We start from the raw sequence: 20621 nt of genomic DNA, 5'->3' as shown, positions 1-20621 counted from the left end.
TTTTACAACAGCATGTAAAAATAATTAGCCTAGCTTGCTTACAAAAATAACTCACAGGGCAAAGGCATGGTTGGCAAACAAACATAGAAAGTTCACATTATTTGTGTAAAAATATGGTATCTACTGCACCACCAGGGCTCCTGATAGCAGATTACAGGTCTATAGTCTTCCATGTTGCTAAAACAAGAACTGAGATTTTTTTTTTCACAGAAGTTAGTTATAAGAGAATAAATAAAATATAAAATATAGTAGGTATAGTGGAATTTATGGAACAATATCATTAATATCACATGCATGTAAAATTTTGCTGAAGATCATTCAAAAACAGTTGCAGGAGTACATTGACAGGAAACTGCCAGAAATTCAAGCCGTATTCAAAAGAGAACGTGGAACGAGGGATATCACTGTTGATTTCAGATGGATCCTGTCTGAAAACAGAGAATACCAGAAATATGTTTACCTATGTTATATAACTACACATAAGCATTCGAATGTGTGGATCATAACAAATTATGGATAACATTGCAAAGAATGGAAATTCCAGAATACTTAATTGCACTCATGGGGACTCTGTACATTGATCAAGAGGCAGCTGTTCAAATAGAACAAGGGGATGCTGTGTGGTTTAAAGTCAGGAAAGGTATGTGTCAGGGTTATGTCCTCTCACTATACTCATTGAATCTGTATGCTGAGGAAAAAATACGAGAAGCTGGACTATATGAAGAATACTCAGTCTCTCATACTTTGAACATTTTATCAGGAAGGACATCATGCTTGGTAAAGTGGAGGGTCAGTGAAGAAGAGGAAGATCCCCAACGAGATGGTTTTACAGGGTGACCACAATAACGGGCTCAAGCATAGCAAAGGTCATTGGGATGGCACAGGACCACGCAGTTGTTCATTCTGGTGTACACAGGGCCAATATGAGTCAGAACTGACTCAACAGTACATAACAACGCCAACATAGTGGCCCCAGCTGAAATTATGTGTGTCCTTGTGCGTGAGTGTGTGTGCGTGTGTGTGTGATTCTTGTGGTAGAAATACACAAGTAGTTTAGTTTATCATCTTTGAAGAAGAAATTATTGGGTGTCTTAGTTGGTTAGTACTGCCGTAACACACAAACAGTAAGTCTCTAGGTTATGAGCATTCAACTTATGGAGAACTCTTACTTCTCCTTGAATGTTGTGTAAATTTCCCATCACTCTGAAAATAATTGAACCAACTCATGTTATTGTTGTTGTTAGGTGCCATTGAGCCGGTTCCAACTCATAGTGACTCTGTGCACAACAGAATGAAACACTGCCCGGTCCTGCGCCATCCTACCACTGTTCACAACAAATTCTTCACTTGCTGCAGGTGCAAATTTTAAATCATTGAAAAGGCTTCAGCTTTTTCTTGCACTAAAACAAAAGAAAAAACTCATTGCTATTGAGCCGATTCCAACTTATAGTGACCCTATAGGACAGAGTAAAGCTACCCCATAGGGTTTCCAAGGAGCAGCTGGTAGATTTGAACTGGCAACCTTTTGGTTAGCAGTTAAGTGCTTAACCACTGTATCACCAAATCTCTTTCTTTTAAGGCTAAATAAGAATTGTATGTACCTGTTCCAAGTTATCCACAAATTCTTAAAGACACACTTAGGAATAGATGTTGTTCAAAACCTGGGGACTGCCCGGACCACAAGTAAGTGGCTTCAAAATCAGAAATTTATTTTCTTGCTGTTCTGGAGGCTAATAGTCTAAATCAGGGTCTTAGCCATGTAAGTGTCTCCATTGTAGGTAGCCCCAGGTGACTTTTGGCTCTTAGCATTCCCTGGCTTGTATACAGTGTTTACATGGAATTGGTCTTTCCCCTGCAGTGTCTCTGCATTTATTTTGCTGTTCTTGTAACTCAGAGTTGATTAAGTTTAGGACCCACCCTTCACTCTGATGATCTCATTAACCTAAAAAAGAAAACTCTTTCCAAATAGGGTCACATCCACAGGTACAGGGGTTAGGAGTTTAATGCATATTTTGGGGGGATGCAATTCAATCCATAACAAAGGAAAAGATGGAATATTCAGAACACAATCAATGTCAGATTGGGTAAAGCCCTGGAAATGGAAGCAAAGGCCCAGAAAGGACTTCAGTTTGTTCAACGATAGAAAATGAGGTGCACTAAACACATTAGGGGACCTTCTTTCTCAAATTAATTGATTAATTTAATCATTGTCCTATAGATCCCATGGCTTTTAAAATTCCAAGCTCCCCCATTTTGTTTTCTATTATCTTTTACTTGAAATAAAGAGAATTTTTTGAAAATCTTTTAATTGTTAAGAAATTACCTTCTACTAATATTAATATTTAATATCAGTTTCTCTGGGAAAAGGGGTTTTGAAGAACTTCTATATATGTTAAGAGCTGGATGCAAAATGAACACTTGTATTTTGTATTTCGTTATCATTATATTGGGAATAGGTGCATTAAAATAGACTAATAACTTTCTTACTATTAAAATTGCCTTGGAGCTAATTACAAATTAATAAATTCAATTTGTCTCCTTTTTGAAATAAACTTGTGTGGTTCATTTGCTAGCAGAAATACATGGTTATTTAAAGATTTTTGCCTAGAAAATGTTTTGAGGCAATCCATAATTTTGAGGACTTGTAAGTAATTCCCTTATCTGAATTTGAAACCTTTAATACTCTCGAGGCATGAGGATGACCCAATAAGCAAAATCATATAGCAGAAAAATTACTGGTCAAATATCCTTTATTTCTAAATTCTACTTTTTTATTTGCCAGTGAAATGTAAGTAATTCTATCGACTTTGGCGGAATACTGATTTTTCTTTTATCAGTGGGAAATTTCTATATTTTGTTATAATTAAATTGGAGATACATTTATCTAAAACCTTATGGTGCCTGGTATTTTGTAAATATAACTGTGAAGTAAATGCAGTATATATTTCAAGGAAATGGCGGTGTATGGGAGATGTATTAGTAATATGGTGTAATAACAGATCAAACAGATAGGGTGATAAGTAGGTTAATTGGAATTTATGAGTAAGTCAGTCTTCTAGAGAGAGTTCACATCTGAGCTCCAGTTTAATACAACTGACTGGAAAATATGCTAACATGAAAATAAAAGATTGGGAAAATAAGTGTTCTATATAGTTCACAGAGTGCTTCCAATTTTTAAGGTGTCGTGTTGGTGTACATGAGCTCAGTGCTAATCGGCACAGGTCTTTATACAGAGAAGGTCCTAAGAAACCCTACAGGATTACAGACACTTGTAAAGCTCGCGTTGCCTTTTCTCCCCTCTGAGATGCTAGAGGAAACGTCTTTCTCTGTCTGTGCAGGAGCCCTGTCCTGGTTTTCCAGTGCGACTACCGCCACGTGATCTGCTTAGACTGTTTCCACTTGTACTGCGTGACAAGGCTCAATGACCGGCAGTTTGTCCATGACCCTCAGCTCGGCTACTCCCTGCCTTGTGTGGGTAAGTCTAGCAAGTTTTTTTATTTTTTAGGTTTTTTTTTTTTTCTTTTTTCATTTCTATCGCTACTTAGGAAAAGAACTACTGATATAAAACTGTCTTGCTAATCCCTAGGAAAGGGGTTGAAATTTCAAATACAAGTTTGAGCAATGCTGGGTAAGAAACATTGAGGTTTGGATCTCAAAAGATACGAAAACACTGGGAAGTGGAGGGACCTCTATTGAACTGGAAAATGCATAACTTGCATAAAGGCATTAAAAATAAATTTTGAAATATTACCCACCCAAGGCCCACAACGTGTGTCTGCAGGTCGGGTTTATCCTTCAGGTTAAGAGATTGGTTACCATGGATGTAGAACAGTATTACCCGCATTTCACAATTGCATGTCCCCATTGTTACAAAAATGAGTACGTAGCCTGTATAGGAAAGGACATATTAAAAAATTCAATAAAATGAGATAAAGCTGAATTTTTAACATTTTAAATATTTTTTAACTTTGCAAAACACCTTTCCTTGCACTATCCAGGCAGTCCCTGGGTTTCCAACGAGATCCGTCCCTGTGTCTTTAAGTCTTTTAAATCGAATTAGTAGGTAAGTTGGAGCAGGTGCTTAAGGTTCTTATTTAACCTTATTTGAGCAAGAAAAGGCTGGAAGCCTTTTCAGTGATTTAAAAGCTACAAGTGCAGCAAGCGAAGGTGATTGAGAGGAAGAATTTCAAAGTGAGGGCAAATTTATGTAACACTGAAGGACAAGTATGAGTTGTCCTTCAGTCAGATGTTGGTAACTCAAGATCTGCCTGTACTATTGTTACTGCATATATATATATTGCTCCTCAATAAAACATATATGTGTATGTATATGTATATACGTGTGTATGTTTGTATACACGCCTACACACACATATACATACATATATATATATAAAATCCATTGCCATCGAGTCAACTGCAACTCACAGTGACCCTAGAGGTCAACAGCATTAGTGCATTCACGGTGCCGTGTGGCCACTACCTCTCCACAGCTCCTGGATTTGTTATCACTCCAGAAGAACAGCTATAACTATTGAGTAATCACTCTCTATTGCCACTGTCCCCTTCCTCCTGGCCGCCACTACTCTGATTTTTGTCCCTATGAATTTGCCCGTTTTGGATATTTCATATAAAAGGAATCGCTTTATATGTGGCCTTTTATGTCTGGCTTCCTTCCCTCAGCATAATGCTTTCCTGGTACATCCAAGTTGTGGCAAGTATCAGTACTGGATTCATTTTTATGGCTGAAAAATATTTCGTCGTATTTACATACCACATTTTGTTTATCCGTTCATCCATTGATGTGTGTTTAGATTGTTTCCACCTTTTGGCTTTTGTAAATAGTGCTGCTATATATATTTGCATATAAGTTTCTGTGTGGACATATGTTTTCATTTCTTTTGGATACATACCTACGAGTTGAACTGATTAATGTTATGGCCATCCTGTTTAACTTCGTGAGGAACCACCAACCTGTTTTACACTGCTGCAGCATCCGTTTACATATCCACCAGTAATGTGGGAGTGTTCGTATTTCTCTATGTATTTGTCAACATTTGTTTCAGAATTTTTTTTTTTTTTGTAGCCATCCTAATGCGTTTGAAATGATACCTCATTTTGGTTTTGATTTGCATTTCCATAATGATCAATGGTATTGAACATCTTTTCCTATGTTTGTTGGCCATTCATACCTCATCTTTGGAGAAATGTCTGTTCAAGGCCTTTGCCCATTTTTAATTGAGTTGTTTTTCTTTTGAATTGTAAGATTTCTTTATATATTCTAGATACTGAGTCTTTGTTAGAGATATGGTTACCAAGTGTTTTTTCCCATTCGGTGGGTTGTCTCTTTACTTTCTTGATAAAGTACTTTGATGAATAGAAGTTTTTAACTTGATGCAGTCATTTTTTTTCTTTTGTTGGTCATACTTTTGGTGCCATATCTAAGAATTTATTGTCAAAAACACAGTCTTGTAGCTTTACCCTATGCTTTTTCCTAATAGTTTTCCAGTTTTAGCTCGTGTACCTCAGTCAATGATCCATTTTGCGTTACTTAGTGTATATGGAGTAAGGTGTATGTTAAGGGCAGACATATTTTAATGACTGAAATGTGATTAATACGTTCCTTTCGTTCAGTAAATGTGATTTGAACTTATGTGTTACCTTGATTCAATGGTCTTATTTTCATTTCCATGTATTTTTAAACTTAGTTTAAATGTATACCGAAGCTGAAAAATACGCCCCAGAATGATGACAGATCTAAATCTAAGAAGCTAACTGCACTGTTAGTTTTCTAAATTATGATACTCCACGGATTTTCTGGTAGCGGATGGTGGACCCAAACTGCAATCTTTTGGTTAGCAGCAGAGTTCTTAACAACTGCCAGTGATGTTAAAGGTTTTTTGTTCTTGTTGTTGTTAATAAGGTCCACATAATATGTGAGCCAATATGTTTTTAAGGACAAGTCATTGAAAGATACTGTACTTTTATATTTTTAGAAAAGAGTTAAAAAACCAGTGAAACATTCATCTGGAAGATTTCCATGCAGGTTGGAAAATTCTTTTTTTCGAATCCTTTTAAAGTAATGATTTTGTATTGGTAAATTTTTTTTCCCACAAAACTACATCGTGATGGAAAGATTTCTAAATACTTATTTTCAAAATTTTCATACTCAAAGTACTTTTCAAAGTCAATTTATCACTCATTGTTTTTTGATTCTTAATTTTTTACTGTAAAAAATTTTCAAACATAAGGAAGAGTAAAGAAAATATTACTGTAAACTCATTTGTACCCATTATGGGGGCTTTCTGGTATAACAGAATGTCTGATGCTTTTCCTATAATTTCTTGCCCCATGACCTGGAACCAGCGATTTCTCTAACCAGTCCTGAGCCCTGGCCACAGAAAATCATAATACGTGCCACAATTGGGGTGCTGGGTATGCCCACTGTTACTAGGCTGTACCCTGCTTCCAGGCCTATTGAAAAGCAATGGGAGACACGGTTTCTTGCTTTTTCATGTTTTCAGTAAGAGCTACAATAACAGTTCTGTTGGTAGTTCCATTTCAAATTCAAGGTTATGGGATTGCTACTTAAGATTAGGAAGCTTACATGTGTTGTTGCTTTCTCCCTTGGGAAAAATAGTTTTGCTGAGAGATGTCAACATAACTTCTCATTGTCCTTATGTCACTATCCACCTACAATTGTATCAGTATTACAATACCAGCACCACTAACAACAGATAATTAGTGAAAACACTCTTCAGATATTTTGCACTTTGTTTTCTCCTTAGGGTATATCCTTATAGGGATATAGAGCCATTTATAGTTTACCAGGAAACCCTGGTGGCGTAGTGGTTAAGAGCTATGACTGCTAACCAAAAGGTCTGCAGTTCAAATCCACTAGGTGCTCCTTGGAAACCCTATGGGGCAGTTCTACTCTGTCCTATTAGGGTCGCTATGAGTCGGAATCGACTCATCTGCAACAGGTTATCGTTTACCAACATCATTTTTGATTAAGTAGAGGATCTGCAAAAATGAGAGAAACCTGTAGTGAGATGGTTGACAGTACCCTGAACAATGAACTCAAACATACCAACAACTACGAAGTTGGCACAGGAGCTGGCAATGTTCCATTATGTTGTACATGGCCTCGCCATCCATTGGAGCCAACTCAGTGGCAACTGCAACAACATAGTTATTTTATGTTTTGATTATCTATGTGAAAGACACCTTTAGAACTTTATCACTCCAGCATTCAACCTCTGTTTTAATTGCAGAGTGAGGCCTGGAATGAAAGAATTTCAAATTAGTAATCTAATTGTATAATTTTTCATTGGAAGCCTTTTAAATGTTTTTCTGTGAATGTAGTCGCCTCGTTACTGGTTATTGAAACATATTGCTCCATAGGACCTTGCTTTCATTTTTAAAATGTCTCTACTAAGAAGCTACAGTCTCTGGCACCTCTTTCCTTTAGTGCTTAACAACACAAGCAGCAACAAATGCAAAGTGATGTCTTTGTGTGTCTTATAAGGAGAGGATTCTGGCAAGGACCACAAGCTGAGACAGGTTAGAGACAACTAGCCTGTCATCCAGCTGTGGAGGAAAACTTCCGCTCTGCAAAATCCACTGCAGTCCTCGCATATATCTTCAACAACATCTTAAAATATTTCTCCAGACGTGATTGCTCATAGGGCAATATATTGCATCACCCTATTGCTTATCATGTATTATTTCAGTCTTTTTTTTTAAAGTATTGTTCAAAGTATAACTGTTTCTCACATTATGAGAAAAGCGTCTCTGAAATGTAATTACAGTTTTTTTTTTTTCCTTTCTTTGTTAAAAGCACACTGGATTGTCCCTAATTGTTGCTAAAAAAAAAAAAAAAAGATTTGAAGACTCGATTTTCATGTATTAGTTGCTTAGTGTTGCTGTGTCTCATTACTATAATGGCTGCACACCCTCATTAGCATGTATCTCCAGGCATGTTAGGTGCTCCAGGTGAGGGTCACAGTCAAGGATAAGGGGACCCCACAGTGTCAGTGCTGCCCTCCCCTCTCAGTTGTGCTTGCAATATTAGTACTGTCTGTAATTAACAGTTTGTTTCCAGGACTCTTTTTGTCAGCTTTAACAGAGTTAGTTTAGTTAAGATGAGATAATATAGCCTAATCCTGTAGGCCAAGGGCAGGTGGTCTCTCACATGTTGAAAGTTAACCCAGAAGGAAGAACTCCACTCACAGTTCGTATTGTTAGGCCCCACTGGCCCCTCAGGACACTTCCTTTGCAGTATAGGACCCAGGACTATCTGATACATAGGCCCTGAGAGGAACCATCATTTTGTACTTACCTTTAGATACACACAGAAACTCAGTGTAGAGTGTACAGCATCAGCAAAAATAAGGAAAACCCTCAGTGAGGTGGATTGAGACAATACCAGCTATCATGAAGATGGTGCAGGACCAGGCAGTGTTCTGTTCTGTTTCTCATAAGGTCCCTAGGATTCGGAGCCAGCTCTGTGGCAACTAACAATGACAATCACAATACACAGAGCATCTGAGAATCCCAGTTCAAACCCCAACTCTGAGACTCACTGACTTTGTAGGGCAAGTTACTGAAGCTCTGTTTGCCTCAAATTCATTTTAGGGAGAAGGGGGTAATACAGTAGCACCCATTTCATAAGCGTTCATGTGGATTCATTGAAATAATGACTTATAAAGAGTTGGTAGGTTAAATACTGAAGACAGTAAGCCCACGATGAATACTGACTCATTCTGGTTGGCATTTAAATCTATGTTCTCATAAGCTGGGTGTACAATTTGCGTGTGCGCGTATGTGTATATTCTTAGAGGAACAGGTTTTTCTACATTCTTTAACTGGACGTTGGGTATTTTTTGTAAGTCAGCACATAAATCAGCCAATTATCAAGCATTATTTATCTCTCTGACCAGCTTTCTCTTTGGTTTATTTGACTTTGCCTTTTTTTCATGGAGCATAAGACGAGAACATATAAAATCATCAAAAAACAAATTAAAAATCAAATCATATCACACTATAAAGAAAAGCACTACATTGCGAGGAAGAACTTATTGAAAACATATTATTTCTGTGGCACACCTTCTCCCATGGTGGGGTACATTAAAAGATTTTGTTAGTGTCTATGAATGTACAATTTAATTGAAGAGGTAAGAGATGTAAGGCAAAATTATGAAATCAAACTTAGTATAATATGTATGAAAAGAAATAAAGTGGTAAACCAGTAAGGCACTAATAACATATAGAAAGGGCAGCTTTCTGGAAGCCGGATTGCTCCAGGGAAGCCTCAATGTCGAGGGCCAGACCCTGTTAGATATAGCATGGCGGCCTGCTGCCTATCATGGTAATCACATTGCTGAAGGAAATTTCTTGAATCCTATCGGCCCACCTCAATATTTAAAACTGTAGGATGACTGGACCCTAGTCAGGCCCTGGTGCTATCTGTGGCTTTGGAAGCTTAGGTGGGCCTTGTCGATTTCTCAGAAGAGTTGCCCATTTATCTTTCTACCATCACAGCTTTAAATGCCTCACCACATTGTTTCAGAGCCCTGTGGTGACGAATATCTATTTCTGGATTATAATTCTACCACAAAAGTTTCAACAGATTTATGTATGTCACCGGGGGGCATTTTCTTCTCTAGATCTATCTGTACCTTGAAAATGACAGTACCAGGACTCACACCTGGCTTTCTTGCAGCCCAGGGCCCATGTTCTTTCTACCTTAAAATTATTTGAAACTAAGTCCGACTTCCCAATTCTCTGAAGTTAATGCTGAAGTCCCTTTTTTTAAATTTATTTCTTGGGTGATTTAGCAATTGGGATAGTTTTTCACTGATGTGAATGTGAAAGTCAGTGTAGTAGTCTAACTCTAACAAAAGCAACATGGAAATCGCATGGCTTTACAGGACCATGCCATGGTCCCATGTGGGTCGGCTGGGAGACTCTGCTCTACGTCATCACCAGGGACCCAGGCTCCATCATCCTAGCATCCTCTGAGTCCTCATGGGTCCTCTCCGTCTTGCCCCTAGGGGATCACACTGCAGATTTTTAAAAGGCAGGCCACGTTCCTTATTCCCCACATTCCTCATTCCAGAACTCAGCCACGTGGCCCACCTAACTGCACAGTGTGGTGGGGAGGGTGTGAGTGTGGGCAGGAAATGCGCTCTGGCAGTGCGCCCAGGAGGAAAAGCAAGGGGGCTATAAACCTCCAGCGGTCTCTAACGCTGGTAGAGAGGATGGTGCAAACGTAATTCATTGAATGGCGTTTCTGTTTTCCTTTCCCCACTGACAACAGAGCAACACTCCATCAGTAAACTTCATTATAAGGAGTGACTGGTATATGGACAGACACAAGAAAAAGGGCTGGAGGGAAGAATTGGTGGTGTCCAGGAACTGATTCCAGCAAGGTCAACAGCATTGTCTCTGTGGCCATCTGTTTGGTCTTGGAACGCTAACCTCTGTGGAATCTACCTCAGAGGGGAGAGCACAATTCCCTATTTCTTTGACGCATGCGTGCGTCTCTAGTGAATCACAAAGGAAGAGATTCTTTAAGCAGATTTCAGCTAGTTCCGGCAGCACTGCTTCCACCAGCATCTGAAGGAGAAGCGCCTCGTCCAAGGACATTTCCTTTCTCCTCTCCAAACTGGATTTTGTCTTTTTTCCCTACATCTTATAAAATGATTAAAAAGAAAATGCCATTTTGTGAAAACAAAAGCAAGGTGGAAGCTCAGAATAACTAGCAGAGAGGGGAAAAATAATTTCTTCCCACCCATTTCTGTCCCAAACAGTTCAAAATAATATCCTACCCTTTGTATTTTTCAGAAATAACTTTTATAACTTATCCAAAGAAGTCTAGAAAGAGGCCTGTAAGTGGTTAAGATAGCCACAAGAATAGTTACAAGAAGTAGTCAAAGCAGCTGTCGTAGGATTTCTTTAGCTATACGTATGGATGTAGATTATAGATAGATAGACATAAAAAAAAAAAAAAGATAGACATAGATATATACAAATTCCTCTTCCCAACCTTGTTAATAATCAGCACAATTTTTGAATCTGTGTGTTATCACTATAAAAACCAAAACCAAACCCAGTGCCGTCGAGTCAATTTCGACTCAGTGACCCTGTAGGACAGAATAGAACTGCCCCATAGAGTTTCCAAGGAGCACCTGGTAGATTCGAACTGCTGACCTTCAGGTTGGCAGCCGTTGCATTAACCACTGCGCCACCAGGGATAGAGGGTGTTCTTCTGAAGCTGGAAGGATTATAACAGTAGTCAAAATAATAACCAATTGACCCTTAAGTATATTATTTTAAATGGTTTGATGTAGTCTCAATTTTGAATTTATTATAAGATATAAAATTTTTTTTTTTTTTTTTATATCATGCAGAGACAACAGTGCTTCAAACACAACTGTGTAGTTTAAAGAGAGCCTGAGTAACCACCACCTAGGTCAAAAAAAGGGTTCTTCAGCATCCCAAAACCTTCTATGTGACCTCCCCATCACAACTTCCTCCCTCATGCCAAGGAGGTTATCACCCTAACCTTCGTCACATCATTTTCTTGCCTTTCTCCATAGCTTCACAACCTATTTTTGCGTCCATAAGTAATATAGGCTGCTTTGAGCTCTCAATTTGATGCTTGAAAGATTTTGCCAGATTTCACTCACCAGAAGCATTTAAATTCCAATTACATCCGCAGTCATCAGACTCTGAATACATGTTCAAACATTCAGGATTTTCATCTTTAGTGTATATATACACATTCATATATATATGTAGGTAATTACACTAGATAATGTTATGTTTATGTTCACCTTTTTCATCTCAGTTGCTACCAGGTGTGTCAAAAATAGCTTCTGTGTTAGTATTTACATCAGATAAATTTTGTGCTCAAGATAAGGGCTATCAAAGGAAACTGTAGTAGTTACCATAAAGAGTCTCTTGAGCAAGAGTAGTTCTATCATCGTTTTGTATGAATTGGTCCTGTATCTATATTATAGATTTTTAAAAGCACAGCTCACCACCTATGTTAACTACCCAAAAAAAAAACATTCACCTTCAACTGTCAGTTTTCGTGTATAGCACTGTGAACACCTTCACCTTCTGAGCTTGTGGGTGGTTCCCCTTGTCCCAGGGCTTATATCACAGCATGAAAATTATTGAAAAGCACCCAATTAGAAGCTGACTTAGAGCAGAAGAGGCGCTTGGTATTGTACGACCTTCAACACACTGTGTCATCTCTCTAGTTTCTCAGGACGTGAAACGCCTGCTGTATCTCAGGTGCTACAGAATTTTGCAGCTAGTCACAACTTGATCCTGGAAGAAAACAGAGCCATTTGAGGCCTTTTGGCCAAGACAATTTAAGTTCACTTGAGGCAGAAATCGCTTTGGGGTTTCAGTACATGCACTTTCTGATCAAGACAGGTGTTTGGCTTTTCTAATTGTTAATTGCACATTATGTTCCTCCCTCATCATCATCATCATCATCATCATCATCAAAAGACGTGTATGTAAAACCTCCTGGTGCTGTGTTTGGTGCTGTATGTTACTTCGGCCACTCTCAAAAATACATGCAGTAACTGTGATAAAAGTTTATTCTCCCTCACTGTGTGATGTCTTGTATTAATGAGACTTCATGCATAGAAAATGCTATAAGCTGGTGACCTCCAACTATCTGTCACATAATTAATAATGTGCTTACAGAGGCTGATTTACATATTCATGAGAGTTTATACCATTAGTTTCTGTGCAGGACAGTGAAACAATTTGAGGTGTTAAATGCACACCAATTTAGCAAGAGGAAAGAACTTGTTACCTTCAAGTCGATTCGGACTCATGGCAACCCCACGTGTGGCAGAGTAGAGCTGTGCTCTAGAGGGTTTTCGATGGCTGAGTTTTTTGGACGTTTATCTTCTTAGTAAGAGGAGGGGACGTTTAGTGTTGTAAAGTCAAGATGAAAATAAACTTATAATACTTGAATCAAGCAATTGTATATTCTAGTAAAATTTGGATGCCTTCCGGGCCATCTTATAGGTTCTGTTACTGATTCTTTTCAGGAGATTGGACAAATTAATATTTCTTGTATTTTCTGCTTCTGAAACCATGACTAGAAACCATCTATTTTGGAACTATAGAGGAAACACTTTATGAGATGCAGTAGCCATGATGAAAGGAAGGGGGATAAGAACAATGATCAAGAAGTGGTAGTATTTTGTCTGACATCTCTCTTCTCTTCTCCCCCTTCCGTGGCCAGTAACAGCTCTTTCCTATGGCTCACATGTATCAATCAATACCTTAAAAATCAGCCACCTTCTAGATTCTGAAATCATTTTCAAATACTTGACATCCCTAAATTTCGAGAAAATTTATTGAACGTAAGCCCTATATATAAGTTCTGTTCCCCAATAGCATAACTACATGATATTCCTTAAAAGGAGTTCCTGGGTGGTACAAGTGGCAAACACAGTGGGCTGCTAACTGAAAAGTTGGAGGTTTAAGTCCACCCAGAGGTGCTTTTGAAGAAAGACCTGGTGTTCTACTTCCAAAAAATCAGCTATTGAAAACTCTGTGTAGCACAGTTCTACCCTGACACACGTGGGGTTGCCACGAGTCAGAATCAATGCATGGGAAGCTGGTGGTAGTGATGGTGCTTCCTTAAGCTATGCCTGTTCTCTGTCCTTCTCTTCCCTCCTCCTGCATTGTAGTGTTGGCTGGTTTCCATGCTTCAACACCCATGTGCCCAAGGAATGCAGGGACCTTTCTGCCAATAACTAACTTTAAAATCCAGACTTATTAGCAAACATTCTAGGGAGGACCCCCTTACCTTCTGAATCCTTTGTAACATCCAAAATACAGTCGTCTTCTCTGAGGTAGTGGTGGTTAGTATGGCATATGTGCCATGTCTCAGCCCTTGGTTCTAACCCCAGGATGGATAGGCAGAAATTGGGGACTCTAAAAGAGGTTTTCACTGGTTACGGGAGACTGAATTGCTGTAACAATTAGAGCCCAGGATATAATGGCTTATACAGCTGCATCCTGCATGTGAAGGAAGTTTCAGGGTGGGGGGTGGCTGTCTTCTAAGTGTTGTTTCTACCTTTTGGCTCTGTTGTCCCACTGGGCCATGTCATTATTTTATGGTCAATAACGAGTCTCATCCAGGGTTCAGCTAGTTGAAAGAGAAGGGAATTATAAAGGAGACATGCAGCTTTCTTGTAAGCCCCACCCGGGAGGTTCATACATCTCTTCATTTCATTGCCTGGGACTTAGTCATTTGGCCTGCCTGCCTGTAAGAGAGGCTAGGAAATGTTGTCTATGATACAGTGAAGAAGAATTTAGGTAGACTCTGGTAAGTCTATGTCTAAAATGTATTCCTTCGGGGTATTGCTTGCTCAACTTCCAAGTGGTGGGCTTGGTTACATGTTCATGGTTCAGGAATCATGAATGAAGTATAGACTTTGTACTTAGCCAATGCTGGGTTCCAATTCCAGAGCTGCTCTAGTAGATATCAAACTGATTTTCTTATTTTAAAGTGAAAACAATTCTTAATTCAGAGAGAAATAAGATTGTAATTAAAAATGACTTCACAGTCCCTGATACACAATTAACCAAACCATAAAAACCAAACCTGTTGACATAGGGTCAATTCTGACTCATAGCGACCCTACGTTGTTGTTGTTGTTAGGTGCCGTCGAGTCAGTTCCGACTCATAGCGACCCTATGCACAACAGAAGAAAACACTGTGTGTTCCTGCGCCATCCTTACAATCGTTGTTATTCTTGAGACCATTGTTGCAGCCACTGTGTCAGTCCACCTCGTTGAGGGTCTTCCTCTTTTCTGCTGACCCTGTGCTTTGCTAAGCATGATGTCCTTCTCCAGACACTGATCCCCCCTGACAACATGTCCAAAGTATGTAAGAAGCAGTCTTGCCATCCTTGCTTCTAAGGAGCATTCTGGTTGTATTTCTTTCAAGACAGATTTATTCGTTCTTCTGACAGTCCATGGTATACTCAATATTCTTCACCAACACCACAATTCAAAGGCATCAATTCTTCTTCTGTCTTCCTTATTCATTGTCCAGCTTTCACATGCAGATGATGCGATTGAAAGTACCATGGCTTGGGTCAGGCGCATCTTAGTCTTCAAGGTGTTATCTTTGCTTTTCAATACTTGAAAGAGGTCCTTTGCAGCAGATTTACCCAGTGCAATGTGTCTTTTGATTTCTTGACTGCTGCTTCCATGGGTGTTGATTGTGGATCCAAGTACAATGAAATCCTTGACAACGTCAACCTTTTCTCTGTTTATCATGATGTTGCTCACTGGTCCAGTTGTGAGGATTTTCGTTTTCTTTATGTTGAGATGCAATCCATAGTGAAGGCTGTGGTCTTTGATCTTCATTAGTAAGTGCTTCAAGCGACCCTATAGGACAGAGTAAAACTGCCCCCTAGGGTTTCCTAGGAGCACCTGGTGGATTCAAACTGGCAACCTTCAGGTTAGCAGCCATAGCTCTTAACCACTACGCCACAATAGGTATTCCATGTATGATAGCTTCCCAGTCACCACCAGTCACATACCCAATTTCAGAATGTATTCTGGATACTGACAATTGGTTAACTTATATTTGTTCCTGAAATTAGACAGCTACTGTAGAAATAATACTGGACTAGAAGTCAAGAGAATATTCCTGACTCTACCACTAATGAAGCACGTAGTTAATTTGATACAATCACTTAATAGTTACTGTGTACCAGAGTGGCACCCTGATGGTACAGTGGTTAAGAGCTTGGTTGCTAACCAAAAGGTCAGCAGTTTGAATCCAGCAGCTGCTCCCTGGAAATCCTGTAGGATAGTTCTACTCTGTACTATATGGTCACTATGAGTTGGAATCAACTCAATGGCAACAGGTTTGGTTTTTGGTTTGGATAACAGGCCAGACCTTTTCATGTGCTACCGTATTTAACCCCCCTAATGATCCTATGTAATTTATATTAATAATCCAATTTTGCAAGCCAGTAAAGTAAGCCTTGTTGTTGTTGTTAGGTGTGCCATCAAGTCGATTCTGATTCATAGCAACCTATGCACAACAGAAGAAAACACTGTCCAGTCCAGTGCCATCCTCACACTTGTTACTATGCTTGAGCCCATATGCTTGATCCAAAGTTTTTGAACAAGAGATTAAGTTGCAGCCACTGTGTCAATCCATCTCCTTGAAGGTCTTCTTTTTCATTACCCTCTACTTTACCAAGCATGATGTCCTTCTCCAGAGACTGCTCCTACCTGATAACATGTCCAAAGTATGTGAGACAAAGTCTCACCTTCCGTGCTTCTAAGGTACACTGTGGTGGTACTTCTTCCAAGACAGATTTGTTTATTCTTTTCACAGCCCACGGTACATTCAATATTCTTTGCCAACACAACAGTTCAAAGGCATCAATTCTTCTTCAGTCTTCCTTATTTATTGTCCGACTTTCACATGCATAGGATGCAATTGAAAACACCATGGCTTGGATCAGGCTCACCTTAATCTTCAAGCTGATATCAATGCTTTAAAGAGATCTTTTCCAGCAGATTTGCCCAATGCAATGTGCCTTTTGATTTTTTGACTGCTGCTTCCATGGGTGTTGAATGTGGATCCAAGTAAAATGAAATCTTTGATAACTTCAATCTTTTCTCTGTTTATCATGATATTGCTTATTAGTCCATTTGTGACAATTTTTATTTTCTTTATTTTGAGATGTAATTCATTCTGAAGGCTGTGGCCTTTGATCTTCATCAGTAAGTGCTTCAAGTCCTCTTCACTTTCAGCAAGAAATGTTGTGTCATCTGCATAACACAAGTTGTTAATGAGTCTTCCTCCAGTTCTGATGCAGCCACTTTCATATGATCATCAGCAAAATTTTACTTGCTTGTGGTATTAATGATATTGTTTGATAAGTTCTGCATTTGGTTGAATTACTTTTCTTGGGAATAGGTATAAATATGGATCGGTTCCAGTCAGTTGAGTAGGTAGCTGTCTTCCAAATTTCTTGGCATAGATGAGTGAGCACTTCAAGAGCTGCATCCATTTGTTGAAACATCTCATTTGGTATTGTCAGTTTCCGAAGCCTTGTTTTTAGCTTGTGCCTTCAGTGTAGCGTGGACTTCTTTCTTCAATACCATCTGTTCCTAATCTTGTGCTACCTCCTGAAATGATTGAACGTTGACCAGTTCTTTTTGGTATAATGACTCTGTGCATTCCTTCCATCTTCTTTTGATGTTTCCTGCATCACTGAACATTTTCCTCATAGAGTCCTTCAGTATTGTGACTCATGGCTTGAATTTTTGCTTCAGTTCTTTCAGCTTGAGAAATGCTGAGCATGTTCTTCCCTTTGGGTTGTCTATCTCCAGCTCTTCGCACATGTCATCATAATACTTTACATGTGACATTCCTAGCAGATGGGGTGTGACTGGTAGCGTTTTCATCTACAGGAGGAATTACGTACCATTTTGTTCATGTCTCACATTTACCTTTAGATTGTGAAAAATCCATTGTCACCAGGTTTGGAAAGAGAAATGTAACTATGAAAATGGAATATATTGCAAATGTTTTCACAAGGATATAAAACTTATTTTACGACACATACTCTTACAGCAATCAAGCCTAAGGAATGTAGAAGGAAGGCAACAATAAAGATAAGAGCAAAGATGAATGAGATTTATTGGAATAAAGTTTAAAACAAATGTCAAAGATTTAAAAAAGTATTTAAAGCATTATGTAACCCATAACAAGCAGTATGTATGTGAGTGCTGTTATTATGATCATGATAAATAATATTGAAATAATATTCATTATGAAACACATGGCAAAAATGTACACTAGACAAACACAGTGAAGCCACCAGAAGTGAAATGATACTTAGGTTATCCAGACCTTCACTCTTGAACATTCTATTCATCGAGACTTAAAAATATCATTTGTGTTTCTCTTCAAGGCGACCACTTTATAGAAAATATTTATAAAGCAGGTGAACATAAACCTGACTTTCTCCCCAGAACCCCAAGGAACCAGGGACTGGTCTCCACTACAAATAGATGGCGGCCACACATTATTAGCCCAAATATGGACAAAATTTAAACGTGAGCCTTAAAGAAGGACTCATCGCAATTGAAAAGGAGTGATCAGCTGCTTTAAAACTGATAAATGATGGAATCAAAGTGGTGAGAATGATCAGGCTGATGAAAGGCAGAGTGGGAAAACAGCAAATGGCTTTTCCTTTGAAATGCGAGTTGGTTTCAGAGGCCAAAATCCCTGCTGCTGGATGAAGTACCATCATCATCAGAATATATTTATCGAACGTGCCATTTTAGAGGGTACTGTTTCAGGAACTGAGCATTGTTCTGTGCTGAGCACAGCTTCCGTAGCTACCACCTATGAACGGAAGGAGTAATTACCTGTAAAGTATGGTTAACTTTATATTTATGCTATGTAGCACACAGGGTGTAAATCAACAACAGCCACGTTCAAACTTTATTTTCCAAAGGAAGCTCCAGGCTGCAATTTTGCCATTCTTCTTTTTATCCAAAAACAAAAAGAAATATAGATTAAAAAAAAAACAAAAAACAGCTGTAAAGCTGTTAATGAGGTTTGCAACCAGCTAAGACATAATGTAAATCATTAGAATGTTTAAAGGTCTTGTTGTTTATTTTCCACCACGAGTATAATAGAGAAAGACCAGTTCCAGGGGAAAGTAAGCCCATCTTGTCATTGAAAGAAGGCGTGGGGCACAGGTAGCTTCTGTTAGTCATGACCCTTTGCCCTCAGTAATATCAGGTGCTTAGAGTAATGTTTCGGGAACAGTGAAAATCATGGCAGCTTCTGGGGGGATAATAACTGTTAACAGGGATATATTGTTTACCAGAGAGACTGAAACAAGACTCAAGTAAATAATAAACATTTCAGAAAATTACCCAATTACATACTTAACCACTCCAAGGTATTCTGGTCTCCAGGGAAAATAGCATGCCTTTTACAAAATTGCTCATAATTGTGAATTGTGTGTTTACGACAGAAGTCTGTGAGCTGGTAGAAGGTACATTTGTCAGAGCTTGGCACTGGAGTCTTTTTTTAAGGAATTTCAATATAAGAGAGAAACAGTTGCAATTACTTTCTGGATGCCAATAAAATATGTGTTTAAGAATGAGTGACAAATTATACTAAAGAAGCCTACAGAGCTATTGTGATGTGTGAGTGACTTATTCAAACTACCTTGTATTGACGGCATTTAACTATTGTTTTGAAGATATATTTTCTTTATGAGATCATATTATGCTGTAAGACGATAGATTTCTATGTTGCTAGTATTAATTATTGATATTACAGGAAGCACCCTAATACTTTTGATACATCTATTTTTATGTAGAAATGGATAATTTAATTACTGAATTCCTAAAAACAATTATATAAATAACTCAAAGTAATTTTTTAACTTGGAAGTTGTTGCTTTTCGTTCCTATGTCGTGGAGCAGACGTTCTCAGAAACCATGCAGCCAAGCAAGTATGGATTTAGATAAGAGGGAGAAGAAAGGGGGAAAGTGGGGCAGGCTGGGGAAAACAGCCCTGGTAAAGGGAACATTCTCAGATAATACTCTGAGATTGGAGGGGACAGAGCAAAGGTGAGGCATACAAAGAAGACCGGAGGGGCTGAACCAAAGGGAAAGAAAGCAGCAAGGCAGACAGGCCAAACAACCCTGTAACTGAAGCGTGTAGTGAAGATTTTGGATTTTCTTCAGAGACCGTAAGAGAAGCTGGGACCCTTGAACAGAAGAAGTGACATGATCAGATTTGCCTTTTTAAATGGTCACTCCAGCTGCAGGAAGGGAAAGTGATTGCAAAGGGGCAAGATGGCGGCGGATGGATGACCACTAAGGAGTGCAGCCTGAGATGATGCTGACTTGCCCCAGGGTGGTAAAGGTGTTGGTCCTGGGGGATCTTGAAGGAAATGGATGAATTCAAGAGTAATTTGGAAGTTGTTTTTGACAAGACTTGGTGATGGACCTGGTACAGAAGAAAGATAGGCAAGAGAGGGTGTCGAAGATAACGCCTAAGTTTCTGGCTTCCATACAGGATGAATGTGCGTTTCAACAAAACACTTACGAGAAACAGTGATAACGCTTCAGTACATTTCTTTTTTATTAAGATTCAATTGTGGTGAATGATGCTTTATCCGGTGGTTGCAGGGTGATCTTCAGATTGCAACTTGCAAATGCTCATGAATATTATCATGGAATCCTGCAAACAGGCAGAAGATTAATGTTCATTCAATTTCATGTGGGTAATATGGCACTTTTCACTCTGTGGGGGAGAAAGAGGTTTGTGAGAGAGCTAATGAAATAAAAGTCGGTGAATTACTCTCGCTGAATTTGCTGTAGTGTTATGATTCTCAGCTTATAGTGAAGGGAAATGTAAGAAACAAGTACAGAATTTCTTCTTGTAGGGATGTTGTTGAGGTTGTCATTTACTATGACATGTCTCCTCTTTGTCCATGCATGGAAGAAATGTCTCTCTGCACCAAGTCCCTTCCGGTTGGCAGGAACAGAACCAACTCAAGCTAGCATAAGAG

General features: G+C 38.9%; 1 protein-coding gene across 2 annotated transcripts in view; it reads left to right on the top strand.

The window, feature by feature from the left end:
- Positions 1–20621, top strand: part of PRKN (parkin RBR E3 ubiquitin protein ligase) — a 1623853-nt gene that overhangs the window by 1125252 nt on the left and 477980 nt on the right. For both annotated transcript variants that reach the window (XM_064293116.1, XM_023559354.2), the window contains exon 7: positions 3339–3475. In XM_064293116.1, coding sequence (XP_064149186.1) covers positions 3339–3475 — 137 coding nt within the window. The remainder of the gene's footprint in view (positions 1–3338; positions 3476–20621) is intronic.

This window comes from Loxodonta africana, chromosome 1 (genome assembly GCF_030014295.1).
Source record: "Loxodonta africana isolate mLoxAfr1 chromosome 1, mLoxAfr1.hap2, whole genome shotgun sequence".
Taxonomy (NCBI): domain Eukaryota; kingdom Metazoa; phylum Chordata; class Mammalia; order Proboscidea; family Elephantidae; genus Loxodonta; species Loxodonta africana.
Note: the sequence above shows the minus strand (reverse complement) of the source record. Positions and strands in the feature narration are given on the sequence as shown.